Source organism: Protomyctophum bolini (assembly GCF_963924005.1).
Source record: "Protomyctophum bolini genome assembly, chromosome: 10".
In the NCBI taxonomy this organism is placed as follows: Eukaryota; Metazoa; Chordata; class Actinopteri; order Myctophiformes; family Myctophidae; genus Protomyctophum; species Protomyctophum bolini.
Window position 1 is genome coordinate 46,019,090 of NC_137871.1, and position 19,478 is coordinate 46,038,567.

At 44.3% G+C, this 19,478-nt stretch overlaps 1 protein-coding gene and 1 long non-coding RNA gene across 2 annotated transcripts in view; one reads left to right on the forward strand and one right to left on the reverse strand.

Moving 5' to 3' along the window:
- LOC308323011 overlaps positions 1–19,478 on the reverse strand; it is a 411,264-nt gene that overhangs the window by 148,133 nt on the left and 243,653 nt on the right. The window lies entirely within an intron of this gene.
- Positions 1–19,478, forward strand: part of rnf20 (ring finger protein 20, E3 ubiquitin protein ligase) — a 50,916-nt gene that overhangs the window by 24,270 nt on the left and 7,168 nt on the right. The window contains exons 14-22 of the mRNA XM_080773871.1: positions 656–812; positions 6,617–6,867; positions 8,381–8,520; positions 9,210–9,327; positions 10,332–10,481; positions 11,407–11,619; positions 15,894–16,019; positions 17,612–17,752; positions 18,836–18,940. Of these exons, the coding sequence (XP_080629997.1) occupies positions 656–812; positions 6,617–6,867; positions 8,381–8,520; positions 9,210–9,327; positions 10,332–10,481; positions 11,407–11,619; positions 15,894–16,019; positions 17,612–17,752; positions 18,836–18,940 (1,401 nt within the window). The remainder of the gene's footprint in view (positions 1–655; positions 813–6,616; positions 6,868–8,380; positions 8,521–9,209; positions 9,328–10,331; positions 10,482–11,406; positions 11,620–15,893; positions 16,020–17,611; positions 17,753–18,835; positions 18,941–19,478) is intronic.

Here is a 19,478-nt window from a genome sequence, read left to right on the forward strand (position 1 = left end):
AGTATAGTAGCCTAAACTGTAAAAGTGAATCGCCAACATTCACCAGCTCAGCCCCTCTTCATAATCCGTGTTTAGTTTAGTTTAGTCCCAGGGAGGGCTTATATGTGGTTCTCACCAAAGATAATATACAAATAGTAAGACAAAGTAATCAAACATAGGTATTGTGTGTGCGCGTGTGTGTGTGTGTGTGTGTGTGTGTGTGTGTGTGTGTGTGTGTGTGTGTGTCTGAGTCCGAGCATGTCTGAGTATGCACAATAAAGCTACATTACGTTAGAATCAATTGGAGGGGGTTGCTTCAAGAGGCTGGCCCTCAATCTTTCTAGGAACTTGGTGGATGAAACTTGACTCATTTCAATCCCACCAATAGAGATCTTAGCTCTATGATGACAGTATTTTTTGTTTTTGCTCACAAAAACTATAAAATTAGATTTATTTACATTTAGTGATAACTTAATTGCACGAAACCATTCGGATAGCATAGCTATGCCAGAATTGGCCTCCTTTATGAGAGATTCAAAAATCAAATTATTATCATCAGAAACAGAACTGGGGTAAAAGATGAGGTCATTGATGTAAACAATAAATAATAAGGGTCCAAGAATAGACCCCTGTGTTGCTCCTGTCTCCTCTAAACCAATCCGCTGTCTCCTCACAGGTGCGAGCGGCGAAGGGCAGCGGCGTCCTCCAATCACAGAGCGGCACCGAGGCGGACGTGAAGGAGGAGACCGCCTCCCCCCCGGCCCCCCCCGTCGCCACGGAAACCGTCCCCAAGGTGGAGGGGAGCGACGGCTCGGCCACGCCCAACAGCTCCGGTAACCAATCACAGTCATCCATGTTACACAACGCACCGAGCGACCAATCAACATCAATGTTACAGACAGCCAATCAACATCAATGTTACAGACAGCCAATCAACATCAATGTTACAGACAGCCAATCAACAATGTTACAGACAGCCAATCAACATCAATGTTACAGACAGCCAATCAACATCAATGTTACAGACAGCCAATCAACATTAATGTTACAGACAGCCAATCAACATCAATGTTACAAGGGTTCTGTACAATGCAGAATGAGTCTGTGATGTGATAGGTTAGTTTATATCACACAGAATGAGTCTGTGATGTGATAGGTTAGTTTATATCACACAGAATGAGTCTGTGATGTGATAGGTTGGTTGATATCACGCAGAATGAGTCTGTGATGTGATAGGTTAGTTTATATCAAGCAGAATGAGTCTGTGATGTGATAGGTTGGTTGATATCAAGCAGAATGAGTCTGTGATGTGATAGGTTGGTTGATATCACGCAGAATGAGTCTGTGATGTGATAGGTTGGTTGATATCACGCAGAATGAGTCTGTGATGTGATAGGTTGGTTTATATCATGCAGAATGAGTCTGTGATGTGATAGGTTGGTTTATATCACGCAGAATGAGTCTGTGATGTGATAGGTTGGTTGATATCACGCAGAATGAGTCTGTGATGTGATAGGTTGGTTGATATCACGCAGAATGAGTCTGTGATGTGATAGGTTAGTTTATATCAAGCAGAATGAGTCTGTGATGTGATAGGTTAGTTTATATCAAGCAGAATGAGTCTGTGATGTGATAGGTTAGTTTATATCAAGCAGAATGAGTCTGTGATGTGATAGGTTGGTTGATATCACGCAGAATGAGTCTGTGATGTGATAGGTTAGTTTATATCAAGCAGAATGAGTCTGTGATGTGATAGGTTAGTTTATATCAAGCAGAATGAGTCTGTGATGTGATAGGTTAGTTTATATCAAGCAGAATGAGTCTGTGATGTGATAGGTTGGTTTATATGAGATGAGATGAGATATACTTTATTGTCCCACGAGGGGAAATTTGTCTTGGGCAAAAGTGCATTAGTACATCAACGCTTTTTAAAACAGACAGACAATACACACAAGACAATACACAGTAGCAGCAAAGTGCAAGTCACAAGAGTATCACAAGAGACGTGCAAATTGCAATAAGAGAAGGTATAATATAAAAAGAAAGTGCTAGAGTATTCACAGTTTATATAGTATCACAATCACAGTAAAGTGCAATAAATAACTGATGAAGGTCAGAAGTCCCTTCCCCACTAAGAACTATGAACTATGTGGCGGTTGTTTAGTAGAACAATTGAAGTGGGAAGAAAATAAAGTTTGAAGCGGTTGCTCTTGCAACGACACGCTCTGTAGCGTCTACCAGAGGGTCACAGCTCTGTAGCGTCTACTAGAGGGTAACAGCTCTGTAGCGTCTACTAGAGGGTAACAGCTCTGTAGCGTCTACCAGAGGGTCACAGCTCTGTAGCGTCTACTAGAGGGTAACAGCTCATACTCTGAAGATAATATATGTGAAGGATCAGACAACACTCTGTTTGACAGACTGAGCACCGTTTTCTCAAAGATTGTCTGAAGAGATGGAGAATCTTTCCTACCAATTACCTTCAAGGCTGTTTTTTTCCATTTTAGCTATTCTAGATTTGAGCTGGACAGAGAGTGTCCCAAACCAAGCTGACATGCCATATCTAATAATGCTACCTAGCACTGCATCATAGAAGGTTGACATGACTCCCTTGCTCACACCAAAGAGCCTGAGCCTGCGGAGAAAGTGCAAGCGTTGTGCCAATTTGGCACACAGATGGTCCACATGGACGTTCCATTTGAGCTGGTTGTCCATTTGGATCCCCAGGTACTTGTATGATACAACCTGCTCAATTTGCGTGCCCCCCATGACCACTGGGTCATGGATGTGGACACCTTTTGGATCGAAGATCATCTCTTTGGTTTTTGTGGTGTTTAACATAAGGTGGCTATTATCACACCAGTCTTTAAAGTTATTGATCTCACTGATGTAACCCACCGGGTGTTCAACACCCCTCAACAGGCTGACAATTACAGTCTCATCAGAAAATTTCAAGATGAAGTTGTTAGGCTGGCTGCTTCTGCAATCATTTGTGTAGGCAGTGAAAATAAATGGTGAACTCACCCCCCCTTGTGGCACACCTGTGCTACACAATTTAGAGCTTGAGAGTACTGAGTTCACCTTTACCTGTTGAGATCTGTTTGTTAACATGGAGTGGAACCATCTAATGATGAATGGATTTACATTCATGTCATTTAGCTTTTTGACAAGTAACAGAGGGCTTACAGTATCAAAAGCAGAACTGAAGTCTGCAAAAAGGACACGAGCATACGCCTTTGGCTCCTCCAAGTGCTTGCTAATTAAATGGGTTATACTGACTACAGCATCCTCCGTGCTGCGCCCAGCCCTGTAAGGTGTAATTAAATGGGTTATACTGACTACAGCATCCTCCGTGCTGCGCCCAGCCCTGTAAGGTGTAATTAAATGGGTTATACTGACTACAGCATCCTCCGTGCTGTTCCCAGCCCTGTAAGGTGTAATTAAATGGGTTATACTGACTACAGCATCCTCCGTGCTGCGCCCGGCCCTGTAAGCGAATTGTAAAGGATCCATAAAGGAAGCCACCTCAAACTTAAGTGAGTTCACGATAATTCTCTCAAAACATTTCATAACCCCACAAGTTAAAGCAATAGGTCTATAATCTTTGTTCACAGAGGGACAAGATACTTTGGGAACAGGAATTATTAGTGACTTTTTCCAGATATCAGGAACCATGTGTTTGTCTACAGACTGTTGGAAAATAGGGCACCAGGCAGCTGTAAGCTCTTCAGAGCACTTTTTTAACAACAAGGCAGGCAAACCATCAGGCCCCGTTGATTTTTTGTTGCATACCCTGCTAAAGACACTCTGTACCTGTTTAGGATCAATGAGAAGTCGATCAGAAACATTACACATGATAGAATCAATGTTAAAGTCCACAGACTCCTGCTCTGAGGAGTCAGTGTCATGACGGAGGAAAAAGTCATTCAATTCATTGGCTTTTTCTAGTTCATCCAGTGTAGCAATGGGATTTCGGTTTGTGTTCATGTTCGTTATTTTTTTCATATGATCCCATAGACCCTTAGTGTTCATGGTGCCGACACTTTCCTCAAGTGCAGCTCGGTGGTTCCTTTTGGCCAGGGACAACATCCGATTGAGCTCCCTTTGGGCCACAGCCATGCCCCCCCTGTCCCCATTTTTGCCACTTTCTTGCTGCTGTTAATACAGGCTTTTACCTCCTTGGTGATGTAGGGCTTGTTGTTAGGGAAGTGGCGAATGGACTTTTTTGGGACGACATTGTCCACACAGAAGTTAATGTAATCCGTTACGGTCTCTGTAGCCTCGTTCAATTCAAGGTCATGAAATATGCTCCAGTCTCGCCCCAGCAGCCCTTAAGAGCCTCCACACTGTCCTCTGACCACTGTATCACTGTTTTTTGGACGGGCTTACTGGACTTTAAAACAGATTTGTAAGTGGGCATGAGCTGGACAGTCGAGTGATCCGAGTTGGCAAGAGGAGGGAGAACCTTGGCTCTGTACGCATTTTTTATGTTGCCATAACATTTGTCTAGCACATTTTTGTTCCTTGTACCACATTTGACATACTGGTGAAACCCAGGTAAAACTGGCTCCAGTCTACAGTGGTTAAGGTCCCCCAGTACGAAGATAGGGGCTCCAGGCGTACGTTGCATTTGTGAGTGTACACAGTCTGCTAGTCTGTTTGCGGCTCTAGCTGCATTTGCACTAGGAGGTACATAAGCTACACAAATGATAATATTGCCAAATTCCCTCGGAAGGTAGAGCGGTCTCATGGAGAGGCAGAGCAGTTCAACGTCCGGGTCACCGTATTTTTCTCTGATCGTGTATTGGCTGCACCAACTGTTACTCACATACACACTGAGTCCTCCTCCTTTGGACTTCCCAGACGTAGCCTCCCGATCCGCCCGTGTTGATGAGAAACCCTCCAGCTCCAGCATGGAGTTCGGTATATCCTCCCGTAGCCACGTTTCGGTAAACACCAAGATATTAGCCTCCCGGTACTCGTGGCTAAATATCATGCAGAATGAGTCTGTGATGTGATAGGTTGGTTTATATCATGCAGAATGAGTCTGTGATGTGATAGGTTGGTTTATATCATGCAGAATGAGTCTGTGATGTGATAGGTTGGTTTATATCATGCAGAATGAGTCTGTGATGTGATAGGTTGGTTTATATCATGCAGAATGAGTCTGTGATGTGATAGGTTGGTTTATATCATGCAGAATGAGTCTGTGATGTGATAGGTTGGTTTATATCATGCAGAATGAGTCTGTGATGTGATAGGTTGGTTTATATCATGCAGAATGAGTCTGTGATGTGATAGGTTGGTTTATATCACACAGAATGAGTCTGTGATGTGATAGGTTGGTTTATATCATGCAGAATGAGTCTGTGATGTGATAGGTTGGTTTATATCATGCAGAATGAGTCTGTGATGTGATAGGTTGGTTTATATCACACAGAATGAGTCTGTGATGTGATAGGTTGGTTTATATCATGCAGAATGAGTCTGTGATGTGATAGGTTGGTTTATATCATGCAGAATGAGTCTGTGATGTGATAGGTTGGTTTATATCATGCAGAATGAGTCTGTGATGTGATAGGTTGGTTTATATCATGCAGAATGAGTCTGTGATGTGATAGGTTGGTTTATATCATGCAGAATGAGTCTGTGATGTGATAGGTTGGTTGGTTTATATCACACAGAATGAGTCTGTGATGTGATAGGTTGGTTTATATCACGCAGAATGAGTCTGTGATGTGATAGGTTGGTTTATATCATGCAGAATGAGTCTGTGATGTGATAGGTTGGTTTATATCATGCAGAATGAGTCTGTGATGTGATAGGTTGGTTTATATCATGCAGAATGAGTCTGTGATGTGATAGGTTGGTTGATATCATGCAGAATGAGTCTGTGATGTGATAGGTTGGTTTATATCATGCAGAATGAGTCTGTGATGTGATAGGTTGGTTTATATCATGCAGAATGAGTCTGTGATGTGATAGGTTGGTTTATATCATGCAGAATGAGTCTGTGATGTGATAGGTTGGTTGATATCATGCAGAATGAGTCTGTGATGTGATAGGTTGGTTTATATCACACAGAATGTGTCTGTGATGTGATAGGTTGGTTTATATCATGCAGAATGAGTCTGTGATGTGATAGGTTGGTTTATATCATGCAGAATGAGTCTGTGATGTGATAGGTTGGTTTATATCATGCAGAATGAGTCTGTGATGTGATAGGTTGGTTTATATCATGCAGAATGAGTCTGTGATGTGATAGGTTGGTTTATATCATGCAGAATGAGTCTGTGATGTGATAGGTTGGTTTATATCATGCAGAATGAGTCTGTGATGTGATAGGTTGGTTTATATCATGCAGAATGAGTCTGTGATGTGATAGGTTGGTTTATATCATGCAGAATGAGTCTGTGATGTGATAGGTTGGTTTATATCACGCAGAATGAGTCTGTGATGTGATAGGTTGGTTTATATCATGCAGAATGAGTCTGTGATGTGATAGACAGAGCTGTGTGCCGTGCTCCAATGAAGCGGCGCGCATGCTAGAAATAATAATAAATAAAAAGTTGACCAATGGGCTTAGGGGCCGTGTCTGTAGTTGACCAATGAGGAGGTGTCATTTGTCCTCCTCCAATAGGAGTCTCAGTGAAGACAGAAGGAGGAGGAGCCTCAGACGCTGCAGAGACGGCCGTGAAGCAGGAGGAGGACAAGGAGGACAGGAAGGAGACCAAGGAGGACAGGAAGGAGACCAAGGAGGACAGGAAGGAGGCGAAGGAGGCGAGCAGCTCCGTGAAGAAGGAGGAGAAGGAGAGAGGAGGAGGAGGAGGGGGGGAGAGGTCGACCCGCAGCGGGGGAGGAGGGGGAGGGGCCGTCGTCAAGGACGAGAAGGTAAGGTTGATTTCAGCAGCGGTTCTGGGTGCGTTTGGTTAGACATACCGTTGGTCTGATATCTCAAACCCTAACCTCCCACGGGGCAGCGCACCTAAACCTAACCTTAACCCTCTCCCAACCCTAAACGCACCCCTCACCAACCTTAATCCGGTCGTTTTAACGCACCCCTCACCAACCTTAATCTGGTCGTTTTAACGCACCCCTCACCAACCTTAATCCGGTCGTTTTAACGCACCCCTCACCAACCTTAATCCGGTCGTTTTAACGCACCCCTCACCAACCTTAATCTGGTCGTCTTAACGCACCCCTCACCAACCTTAATCCGGTCGTTTTAACGCACCCCTCACCAACCTTAATCTGGTCGTCTTAACGCACCCCTCACCAACCTTAATCCGGTCGTTTTAACGCACCCCTCACCAACCTTAATCTGGTCGTTTTAACGCACCCCTCACCAACCTTAATCCGGTCGTTTTAACGCACCCCTCACCAACCTTAATCCGGTCGTTTTAACGCACCCCTCACCAACCTTAATCGGGTCGTTTTAACGCACCCCTCACCAACCTTAATCCGGTCGTTTTAACGCACCCCTCACCAACCTTAAAGGGACACTTCACCCTTTTTGCAAAAAAATATATGTTAATGACGTTTAGAAGCTTTAGAACACTTTCCTGGGGGTCTTTATGTGTGTAATATGTGGTTTTAGATATTTTAGATTGTAGCAGTGAGCCTGTTGTCTCTGATGTCATGGACACTGGTCTCACTTCCTTCCTGGACTACATGTTGTCTCAGTAAGACAGCTCTCCCCCCTATCCACAAGGAGGAGCGGTGCACCAAATAATTATGGGAATTGTAGTCCAGGAAGGTAGTGAGACCAGTGTCCATGACATCAGAGACAACAGGCTCACTGCTACAATCTAAAATATCTAAAACCACATATTACACACATAAATACCCCCAGGAAAGTGATCTAAAGCTTCTAAACGTCATTAACATATATTTTTTTGCAAAAAGGGTGAAGTGTCCCTTTAATCGGGTCGTTTTAACGCACCCCTCACCAACCTTAATCCGGTCGTTTTAACGCACCCCTCACCAACCTTAATCCGGTCGTTTTAACGCACCCCTCACCAACCTTAATCCGGTCGTTTTAACGCACCCCTCACCAACCTTAATCCGGTCGTCTTAACGCACCCCTCACCAACCTTAATCCGGTCGTTTTAACGCACCCCTCACCAAACTTAATCTGGTCGTTTTAACGCACCCCTCACCAACCTTAATCCGGTCGTTTTAACGCACCCCTCACCAACCTTAATCCGGTCGTTTTAACGCACCCCTCACCAACCTTAATCCGGTCGTCTTAACGCACAGACATGCATTCGTCTACGGACCCCTCATTTATATCTCTGGAACCCCCGATTTATTTTTGTAAAATCATTGTTAATTTAACTCTGAGTGTACAAATGTCCACCCTAACCCTAACTAAAGGATATTTACTCTGTGTTCATTGGACAAGGACAAGGCCGGAGGGGGCGGAGGCAGCAGCAACCAATCGGAGGAGTCGACGGCTGCGGCCGGGGATCAACGCTCGTCCGTGATTGGTGGACCCAAGAGGAAGGAGGTGGAGCAACTGAAGATGGTCCGGGCCGAGCTCAAGTAGGTTCTCCTGGGACAGGGGTGGGTCCACACTCACTCCAGAGGGCCACTATAGTTCCACACTCACTCCAGAGGGCCACTATAGTTCCACACTCCCTCCAGAGGACCACTATAGTTCCACACTCCCTCCAGAGGACCACTATAGTTACACACTCACCCCAGAGGGCCACTATAGTTCCACACTCACTCCAGAGGGCCACTATAGTTCCACACTCACTCCAGAGGGCCACTATAGTTCCACACTCACTCCAGAGGGCCACTATAGTTCCACACTCACTCCAGAGGGCCACTATAGTTCCACACTCACTCCAGAGGACCACTATAGTTCCACACTCACTCCAGAGGGCCACTATAGTTCCACACTCACCCCAGAGGGCCACTATAGTTCCACACTCACTCCAGAGGGCCACTATAGTTCCACACTCACTCCAGAGGGCCACTGTGTGTGTGTGTGTGTGTGTGTGTGTGTGTGTGTGTGTGTGTGTGTGTGTGTGTGTGTGTGTGTGTGTGTGTGTGTGTGTGTGTGTGTGTGTGTGTGTGTGTGTGTGTGTGTGTGTGTGTGTGTGTGTGTGTGTGTGTGTGTGTGTGTGTGTGTGTGTGTGTGTGTGTGTGTGTGTGTGTGTGTGTGTGTGTGTGTGTGTGTGTGTGTGTGTGTGTGTGTGTGTGTGTGTGTGTGTGTGCGTCTGTAGGAAAGCCCAGGAGTCTCAGAGGGAGATGAAGCTGCTGTTAGACATGTATCGTTCAGCTCCCAAAGAGCAGAGAGATAAGGTCCAGCTAATGGCTGCTGAGAAGAAGGCCAAGTCTGAGGTACTCTATTACTAATACTGCTCTATTACTAGTACTACTCTATTACTGATACTACTCTATTACTAGTACTACTCTGTTACTAATACTGCTACTCGATAGAGCGTCGAAACCCGGAAAATAAATCCCCGTTAATTTTCCTCATAGACTTTTCAGAAAGTATTTATTTGAAGACGTTTATACGCCGCGGACAAAGACAACTCTTGTCGTGACAAATCATGACAATAAACACAATTTTTTCAGGCCAAACAAAGAAATTAGAAAGTAGAAATAAAACGGCAGGTTACAACACTTTTTTTTGTTGTTTTTTTTTCTTTGTAATTATTTGTTTGGTCCAAAATATTGTGTTTGTTGTCATGATTTGTCACGACAAGAGTTGGCTTCGTACGACGCTTATAAGGTCTTTAAATAAATACGTTTTGAAATGTCTATGAGGGAAAATGCACTGGGATTAATTTCCTGGGCCTGGCGTCGTCATGAAACCTGGAGGAGAGGGAGAGGAGGTTAATGGTGTTATAATAATACTCTAACAGGCGGAGGAGGTTAATGGTGTTATAATACTCTAACAGGCGGAGGAGCTGAGGCAGCGTCTCAGAGACCTGGAGGAGAGGGAGAGGAGGTTAATGGTGTTATAATAATACTCTAACAGGCGGAGGAGCTGAGGCAGCGTCTCAGAGACCTGGAGGAGAGGGAGAGGAGGTTAATGGTGTTATAATAATACTCTAACAGGCGGAGGAGGTTAATGGTGTTATAATACTCTAACAGGCGGAGGAGCTGAGGCAGCGTCTCAGAGACCTGGAGGAGAGGGAGAGGAGGTTAATGGTGTTATAATAATACTCTAACAGGGGGAGGAGGTTAATGGTGTTATAAGGGTGAGGACGCTGGCGTCGACTGTTCGCCGCTTCACCTCCCAATGTATGAATGAATGAACCATTGTAAAGCGCTTTGAGCACTTGGAAAAGCGCTATAAAAATGCAATTCATTATTATTATTAATACTCTTAACAGGCAGAGGAGCTGAGGCAGCGTCTCAGGGACCTGGAGGAGAGGGAAAGGAGGGAGGGGAAGAAGATGGCTGACGAGGAGGCTCTGAGGAAGATCCGCTCTGTGGAGGAACAGATCGACATCCTGAACAAGAAGCTGTCTATCGCTAAACAGGTGTGTGAGTTGAACGGTTCAGGCAGAAAATGAGAACTCTAGGTCCCAGCCTGTGGAGCGACGCTCCCAGCCTGTGGAGCGACGCTCCCAGCCTGTGGACCGACGCTCCCAGCCTGTGGAGCGGCGCTCCCAGCCTGTGGAGCGGCGCTCCCAGCCTGTGGAGCGGCGCTCCCAGCCTGTGGAGCGACGCTCCCAGCCTGTGGAGCGACGCTCCCAGCCTGTGGAGCGACGCTCCCAGCCTGTGGAGCGACGCTCCCAGCCTGTGGAGCGGCGCTCCCAGCCTGTGGAGCGGCGCTCCCAGCCTGTGGAGCGGCGCTCCCAGCCTGTGGAGCGGCGCTCCCAGCCTGTGGAGCGGCGCTCCCAGCCTGTGGAGCGGCGCTCCCAGCCTGTGGAGTGACGCGATCGGTATTGATATCAATAAAGTTCCGTCCTTTCATTAATCTCCGTCCTGTCGAGCGTTAACAGGAGATGGACGTGACCGGCCAGGCCTTCGAGGACATTAATAATAATAATAATGATATGTTAACAGGAGGAGGATGCTCTCCTCAGTGAGATGGACATTAATAATAATAATAATAATGATATGTTAACAGGAGGAGGATGCTCTCCTCAGTGAGATGGACATTAATAATAATAATAATAATAATAATGATATGTTAACAGGAGGAGGATGCTCTCCTCAGTGAGATGGACATTAATAATAATAATAATAATAATGATATGTTAACAGGAGGAGGATGCTCTCCTCAGTGAGATGGACATTAATAATAATAATAATAATAATGATATGTTTACAGGAGGAGGATGCTCTCCTCAGTGAGATGGACATTAATAATAATAATAATAATGATATGTTAACAGGAGGAGGATGCTCTCCTCAGTGAGATGGACATTAATAATAATAATAATAATGATATGTCTACAGGAGGAGGATGCTCTCCTCAGTGAGATGGACGTGACCGGCCAGGCCTTCGAGGACATGCAGGAGCAGAACATCCGCCTCATGCAGCAGCTCAGGGAGAAAGACGACGCCAACTTCAAGCTGATGAGCGAGAGGATCAAATCCAACCAGATCCACAAACTACTGAAGGAGGAGAAGGAGGAGCTGGCTGACCAGCTACTGACCCTGAAGACACAGGTCATTACACTCACACACACACACACACACACACACACACACACACACACACACACACACACACACACACATTTAGATTTCTTTATTTGAATCCACAAATTACAATTCATTTTTACAAGGAAACAAATATAACGGGGTTGACAGTTCATGTTCACTTAAGGATACACATCATGGCACCTCCTCCTCCTCCACACAGACAAACTGCCTATAACAGCCCAAACAGAGCTCAGTATTTGGCAAGTTGTTTGGCTTTGCTTTTTGTCATGCCAGCTAATCTCAAGGCTCATACATAGTCTGGATTTTCGGTGGTGGGGTGACCACTGAACTACAACATGACGTCACAAGCCGCGGTGAAGAGCAAACCACCGCCAGCGCTCCAGCCCTTCTCTCTGTTTTTACTCACCCACCGCTCAACGTCAGCTCCGGCGGTCAGCTCACCACCGGAGCGGTGGTCACCTCACCACCGAAAATCCAGACTATGAATAGGCCTTTAGACCACTCATGGTCAGTTTATGCACACGGCCCAGGCTTCAGAATATCAGTATGGCAAATCTACAGCGATGCCCCCGGAAGTTTGTTATACTTCCAAGTAATGGTTGATACTTATGGTTAATGTTTATCTTGGAATGCCTGGTCCAAGTGGTCCATGTACAAATCAAAGACACAGCCCACCTCCAGAATCAGGACTTCCTTGTGACTGCATGGTGTCAACAAAGACACCATCAGGTGTATTGGGGATGTTAGCAAAGACATCGCATGCACAGCTAAACCAATCTGGTAACACTCTGCACTACACACACACACACACGCACACACACACACACACACACACCCCCTTGCACGCGTGCACGCACACACACACACACACACACACACACACACACACACACACACACACAGGTTGAGGGTCTGTAACAGAAAGTGCACAAATGGAACCAAATGGACTCTCAGAGTTAAATTGATGATTTAATAAAATAATAAATAATAATAAATGGGGGTCCCAGAGATAGAAATGGACAGAAATGCAGTCAGCTACACACGGTCAACATTTTTAGATAATAATTAGAATGTGTTTGAATAGAACAAAATGTTTTATTCCTAATGAGCAAAAGTAGGAACATTTTGTAATTTGATATTTTTTCAAAATCGTTTCAGGCTATTATTGTTGTGGTAATTGAAGGCATGAAAATTAAATTAAATTGGATTTTAAAAAAAGGGGATAAAATAAGGAGCTTTTAACATTTAAAATTAACTTCTCATCACCAGACCTTCCGCTGCGGAAAGAGTACTTAGGGGGTTGAGAACCACTGATATAGAAACATGGAGTTTTCAGAAAACTGTCTGTTTTTGAGTAGTGCAACCACTCCCTTACGGAGCTGTGCAGGGCTCCACAGTGCGACTAGGTAGTCGCATATGCTACTAAAAATAGCACTGTGCGAGTTGTAGAATTAAATTCGTAGCGCTGGTGCGACTACAGAATTTGACCGTTCAATCGTGATGAAGACAATTAAGGCTCTGATCCCGCAATACACATTCTATGAGTTTCAGTTCTATACCTACATTTATATTTGTAGTACGGCGGTGTCGTTCGCCAAAAAGAGCAGATCTACAAGCTAACAACGTGTCGAGGCTCGATGCATTTTAGCTTGAAGATCTGTTCCCCTTGCTTCCACCGCACCGCCCTCGGCCCTCCCCCTTTTAGCTCGGTCCTGTGTGTCTGTTGTTCCCTCGCAGGCAGCACAGCGTCAGAGTGAACGCAGCATGATGGCGTCCCCGACACGTTGAATACTAAACTTATTTGTAAAGTTCGAACGCCAACCTTTAACCAAACGCGGGAGAAACACTGTGCACGGCTGCACGCACAAATAAAGAGTGCACTCGCGCACGCACATGACGGATTATTATCGATCAAAACAATCCTTAGCGTCGCTTAAAAAAGCATACGTTGCACAGCATGAATGATAAGTAATCACCGACCTGGCTGGATAAATATCAGTGGTCCATATCCATTGTGTGACCTGCTTAACGACCAACGGTAGGCAGCCGAGTAAGTTACCAGCTTAGTAAATATAGTCTACTGTAGCTGTGTGTCAGATGTTCTGTCTGAAGTAGTCAAAGCCAAGGAGAATGTTACAATTTAATTCACAATCGATCATCTGTCTGTCTAGCATCAAATGTTGGATGAGTGAGAACTTTCTCAAGCTAAATGAGGATAAGACAGAAGTTCTCATAATCGGTTCTAGTGAGCAGAAAGAATCAATAATAAGCAGACTTGGTAACCTGACTGTAGAAAGTAACAGTACAGTAAAGAACCTGGGGGTTATTATTGATTCTGAATTGAATTTTACGAATCAGAGCCTATTTGTCCTTGGACGATGCAAAAACGCTAATCCACGCCTTTGTTTTTTCTCGGCTTGATTACTGCAATGCCCTTTTTTCAGGACTGCCTAAGAAAACAACTGACAGACTACAACTTGTCCAAAATGCAGCAGCCAGAGTTTTAACTAGAACTAAGATGAGAGAACATATTACTCCAGTTTTGGCATCACTGCACTGGCTTCCGGTTGTTTTTAGGATTGATTTTAAAAATCTTTTACTTGTCTATAAAGCTCTCAATGGTCTCGCACCTTCCTACCTACATGACTGCCTGCCTAAATATGTCCCAAACCGCCCCCTAAGGTCTTCCACTGCTGGCCTCCTCGCTTTGCCAAAAAAAATGGCAACTAAAAAATACGGGGAAGCAGCTTTTTGCTTCTACGGGCCGTCGGCATGGAACAAGCTCCCACTGTACCTTCGACAGGCAGCCTCTGTAGACATTTTTAAAGCTCAGCTCAAGACCCACTTCTACAACATTGCTTTTAATTGATCTTTTATTTTTAATTTTTGTTATTCATGTCCTCACTGTATTGCATTACTGCTTGTTTTTAATGTTGTTGCCTTGCTTTTCTTTTATTCTCCATTTTTCTGTAAAGCACTTTGAGCTGCATTTCATGTCATGAAAGGTGCTATACAAATAAAGTTTTATTATTATTATTATCTTGCCCTGCATTGAATATCACATGATAGAACAGCAGGATAAAAACGGATAGTCTATCCATCCATGCATCCATGAGCAACATAGATAGATAGCTTTATAGATAATAATTAAATTAAATTAATCTATATCTATCTGCATAAAAAAACAAATAGTCTATCAGCATAAAAACAAATTGCTTATATAGATTATATAAAAATAAACATAAAAATTATATCCTGATGAATATCAATATTTTGATAATTGCTGAAAAGATATTGTGATATAATATTTTGCCATATTGCCCGTCCCTACCTCATATCACTTTATTAAAGAAAAATCACACCTGGGTGAGGTATCAGAATACCTAGCTGTGATTGGTTTAATAGCCGATATGCTCGTTTGCATATGACGTACCGGTACATATGACATTTTCCTTTCAATGTCAATGGCATTTAATGTTTTGATGTTTCATTTACATCATATTTAGTGGAATTTTGACCAAATTTCTCCGTTCATTGTCAATGGCAAATCATGAGATGTGTGGGGACTAAAGCTATGTATACCGGTATACATAGGAAACACATTATTTGATAACTTTCCATCGTGCTCCTAAAATAATTTGTGTGCTACTAGATTTCAACTTAGTCGCACACGTGCTACTTGGAAAAATGCTAAGCCTCAAGCCCTGGAGCTGTGTGTGTTGAGTGGTGCAACCACTCCCTTACGGAGCTGTGTGTGTTGAGTGGTGCAACCACTCCCTTACGGAGCTGTGTGTGTTGAGTGGTCCCTTACAGAGCTGTGTGTGTTGAGTGGTCCCTTACGGAGCTGTGTGTGTTGAGTGGTGCAACCACTCCCTTACGGAGCTGTGTGTGTTGAGTGGTCCCTTACAGAGCTGTGTGTGTTGAGTGGTGCAACCACTCCCTTACGGAGCGGTGTGTGTTGAGTGGTCCCTTACAGAGCTGTGTGTGTTGAGTGGTGCAACCACTCCCTTACGGAGCTGTGTGTGTTGAGTGGTGCAACCACTCCCTTACGGAGCTGTGTGTGTTGAGTGGTGCAACCACTCCCTTACGGAGCTGTGTGTGTTGAGTGGTGCAACCGCTCCCTTACGGAGCTGTGTGTGTTGAGTGGTGCAACCGCTCAACACACAGCAGCCCTTACATTCTCCTGAAGCGTGCGCGAGTCAGGAGGATGTAATGACCTTGTTTGGGCGTTCCATCCTTCCTGTCAGGTGTTGTAATGACCATATTTGGCCCTCTAGGTGGACGCCCAGCTGCAGGTGGTGAGGAAGCTGGAGGAGAAAGAGCGCCTCCTACAGGGAACCATCAACACTGCAGAGAGAGAGCTGGCCCTCAGGACCCAGGCCCTGGACATGAACAAACGCAAGGTCAGTGACCTCTGATGACCTCTGACCCTTGAGGACCCAGGCCCAAGGAAGATTAGAGAAGGAAGTGTCATGGTCACGTGACACCTTCATGGGAGCCAAATATCGCGGAAGTTCCATGAATACTAATGAATACATGTCAGTGAATGGAGTCAGCTCATAACTAACACTATTTATGAACCATTGAGACTGTAGGAGCCATTAGAAGAGAGGCATTAATTTAATGATTTGTATTATTATTATTATTTCCAGTATTGTCTTTGACCACTTGGTGGCGGGCTTGAGAAGCACAGCTTCTAGAAGTTGTGTGCTCTTTATAAGGTTCACTGAGAAGGAACTAGACACAGGGAACCAGGGAGAAAACCCTTCTTACAGAATGTAACTGCCATTTTTTTTGCAGTTTAAATCATGAACATGAACATGAACATACCAGTGATGTTACAAGTTTGTCTCTGTTCTGCTGCTGGTAAGAAGGGTTTTCTCCCTGGTTCCCTGTTGTCTAGTTCCTTCTCAGTGAACCTGTCTCACCTTATAAAACCTGTGCTTCTCAAGCCCGCCACCAAGTGGTCAAAAATAATACTGGAAATAATAATAAAACAAACAATGCCTCTCTTCTACAGAGACCTTTTGTCATATAGTCGCTTCAGGCACATGAAAGAAGACATAATTATATCACAGGTTGTTTTCTGATCACTTGCAGAGGATTGAACCCATTTAGACCTGAGGAGGATTCTACCAAAAGTCTTCTAAATCCTGACAGTTTTCTGAAAGAATCCCTGTTTCTGTGTCAGTCGTGTAAAGGCAGTCTGTGGGACACATACTCAAAAGACAATTCATAAACAATGAACAATGAGGCAGCACAAAATGTCAGAGTTATAGAGTATAAGGATTTTACTCGAGTAAGAAGACAAGACTTACATGACCTGTTCATGTATGGAAAACCCAGTCTGGCTCCCAGAATGACAAGAAACAACCGCTTATATAGCTCGCTCTCACACAGACAACCCCCCAACATATAGCCTCAAGGCATTCACAGTGACGTCATAAACAAACAGCCGAACAGCACCAAACTGTAACTTCTGTAACTTGGAGTATTATTAGATGTTAACCCTAAATTTCCACGACATTAGTTCTCAAACATTTACATGTCGCGGACCCGATTGGCCGTCGACCCCCATCCGAAAATATGTTAATTGCCCCCCCCCCCCCCCCCCCATGCTCATAGCGCAGCACTGGGTGCCGCGCTATGAGCATGGGGGGGGGGGGGGGGGGGGGGAGCTATGAGCTTGTAGATCTGCTATTTTTCAATAGCTAAAGTGTAAAACACCATAATGCTTTAATCGGTTTTCACCAACAAAAAAAAGAAAGATTATAAATAAATCTACATTTAATGTGTGTACTGTACTGTACTGTACTGTACTGCACTGCACTGCACTGCACTGCACTGCACTGCACTGTACTGTACTGTACTGTACTGTACTGTACTGTACCCGTTCTTTTTCCTCATAGACTTTTCAGAAAGTATTTATTTAAAGACGTTTACGCTGTCTGTCTGTCTGTCTGTCTGTCTGCCTGCTTACCTGTCTGTCTGTCAGACCCAGGAGTCGTGCATCCTGTCAGAGGACGTCAGGTCTCAGCTGGATCAGGTGCAACAGCGCCTCCGTGTGGTGAGAGAGGAGGTGATGGAGAACAGCATCTCTAGAGAGAAGGAGAGCTTCAACGCCCGCCGCGCACAGGTACACACACGCACGGGCACGCACACACACACACACACACACACACACACACACACACACGCACGCAGACAGAGACAGCGGACAGACGGTGAAATCTGTACCAAAGTCCTGACGTCACCTGACGCTCATCCTGCTTCTAAAGTTCATTATTGTTACTGTTGTTGTTTCTCTAAGGCTTCACAACAGATTGTTGTACATCTGATGCATGAGACTTGGGAGCTTGCGTCAGTAAACAAGTCTCGTACATCTAGCATGCGTCAATGTTGTATTCTAGATGCAAAGGTGTGAGTCAGGCCTTAAGGCTTCACTCACACCTTTACATCTAGATGTAAAGGTGTGAGTCAGGCCTTAGGCTTCACTCACACCTTCACATCTAGATGTAAAGGTGTGAGTCAGGCCTTAGGCTTCACTCACACCTTCACATCTATATGTAAAGGTGTGAGTCAGGCCTTAAGGCTTCACTCACACCTTCACATCTAGATGTAAAGGTGTGAGTCAGGCCTTAGGCTTCACTCACACCTTCACATCTAAAGGTGTGAGTCAGGCCTTAAGGCTTCACATCTAGAATACAACTTCGATGCATGCTAGATGTAGATAAAGGGTTTGTTTACATCTTGCCCCCAATGCATTTCCAATGGAAGTCACATGGTTTGACACAACATTTTTGTTGTACGGCTTTTGGCTGTGTTTCAACTGCCTCCCTCCCCCCCCCCCTCATACAACAAAAATGTTGTGTCAAACCATGTGACTCCCATTGTAAATGAATTGCGAGCTTGCATCAGTCAATAAGTCTCATGCATCAGCTATACATCAATCTGTTGTGAAGGTGTGAGTCAGGCCTAGGTGTGGGTGAGACCTATACCCAGGGGGCAAACCACCCTTTTCTTTTTAGGAAACCTGCATTTGTCATAACATACAAAGTTGTCCACCAGAAATAATATCTATGACCCAGTAGGATCACAACCTATATGGACAACTCGGTCAATTTGTTGAGAAAGTCCAATATGTTATTAGTTATAATGGGGATACAATGGAATGGAATACCTATTACCAAACCAATGGAATTATTGTTATTGTTATCAGGAGGACATCTCTAAGCTCAGGAGGAAGATCGAGAAGGCAAAGAAGCCCGCCGAGAAGATCAGCAACGGAGACGAGATCCTGAACGAGGAAATCAACGAGTACAAGGTGCGTCACAGTGAAATTAAACCTCAGGTTTAGCAGCAGATACAGTTAATATACGGTAATGTAACAACAGGTACAATCTATATACAGTTAATATACGGTGATGTAACAGCAGGTACAATCTATATACAGTTAATATACGGTGATGTAACAGCAGGTACAATCTAGATACAGTTAATATACGGTGATGTAACAGCAGGTACAATCTAGATACAGTTAATATACGGTGATGTAACAGCAGGTACAATCTAGATACAGTTAATATACGGTGATGTAACAACAGGTACAATCTAGATACAGTTAATATACGGTGATGTAACAACAGGTACAATCTAGATACAGTTAATATACGGTGATGTAACAACAGGTACAATCTAGATACAGTTAATATACGGTGATGTAACAACAGGTACAATCTAGATACAGTTAATATACGGTGATGTAACAACAGGTACAATCTAGATACAGTTAATATACGGTGATGTAACAACAGGTACAATCTAGATACAGTTAATATACGGTGATGTAACAACAGGTACAA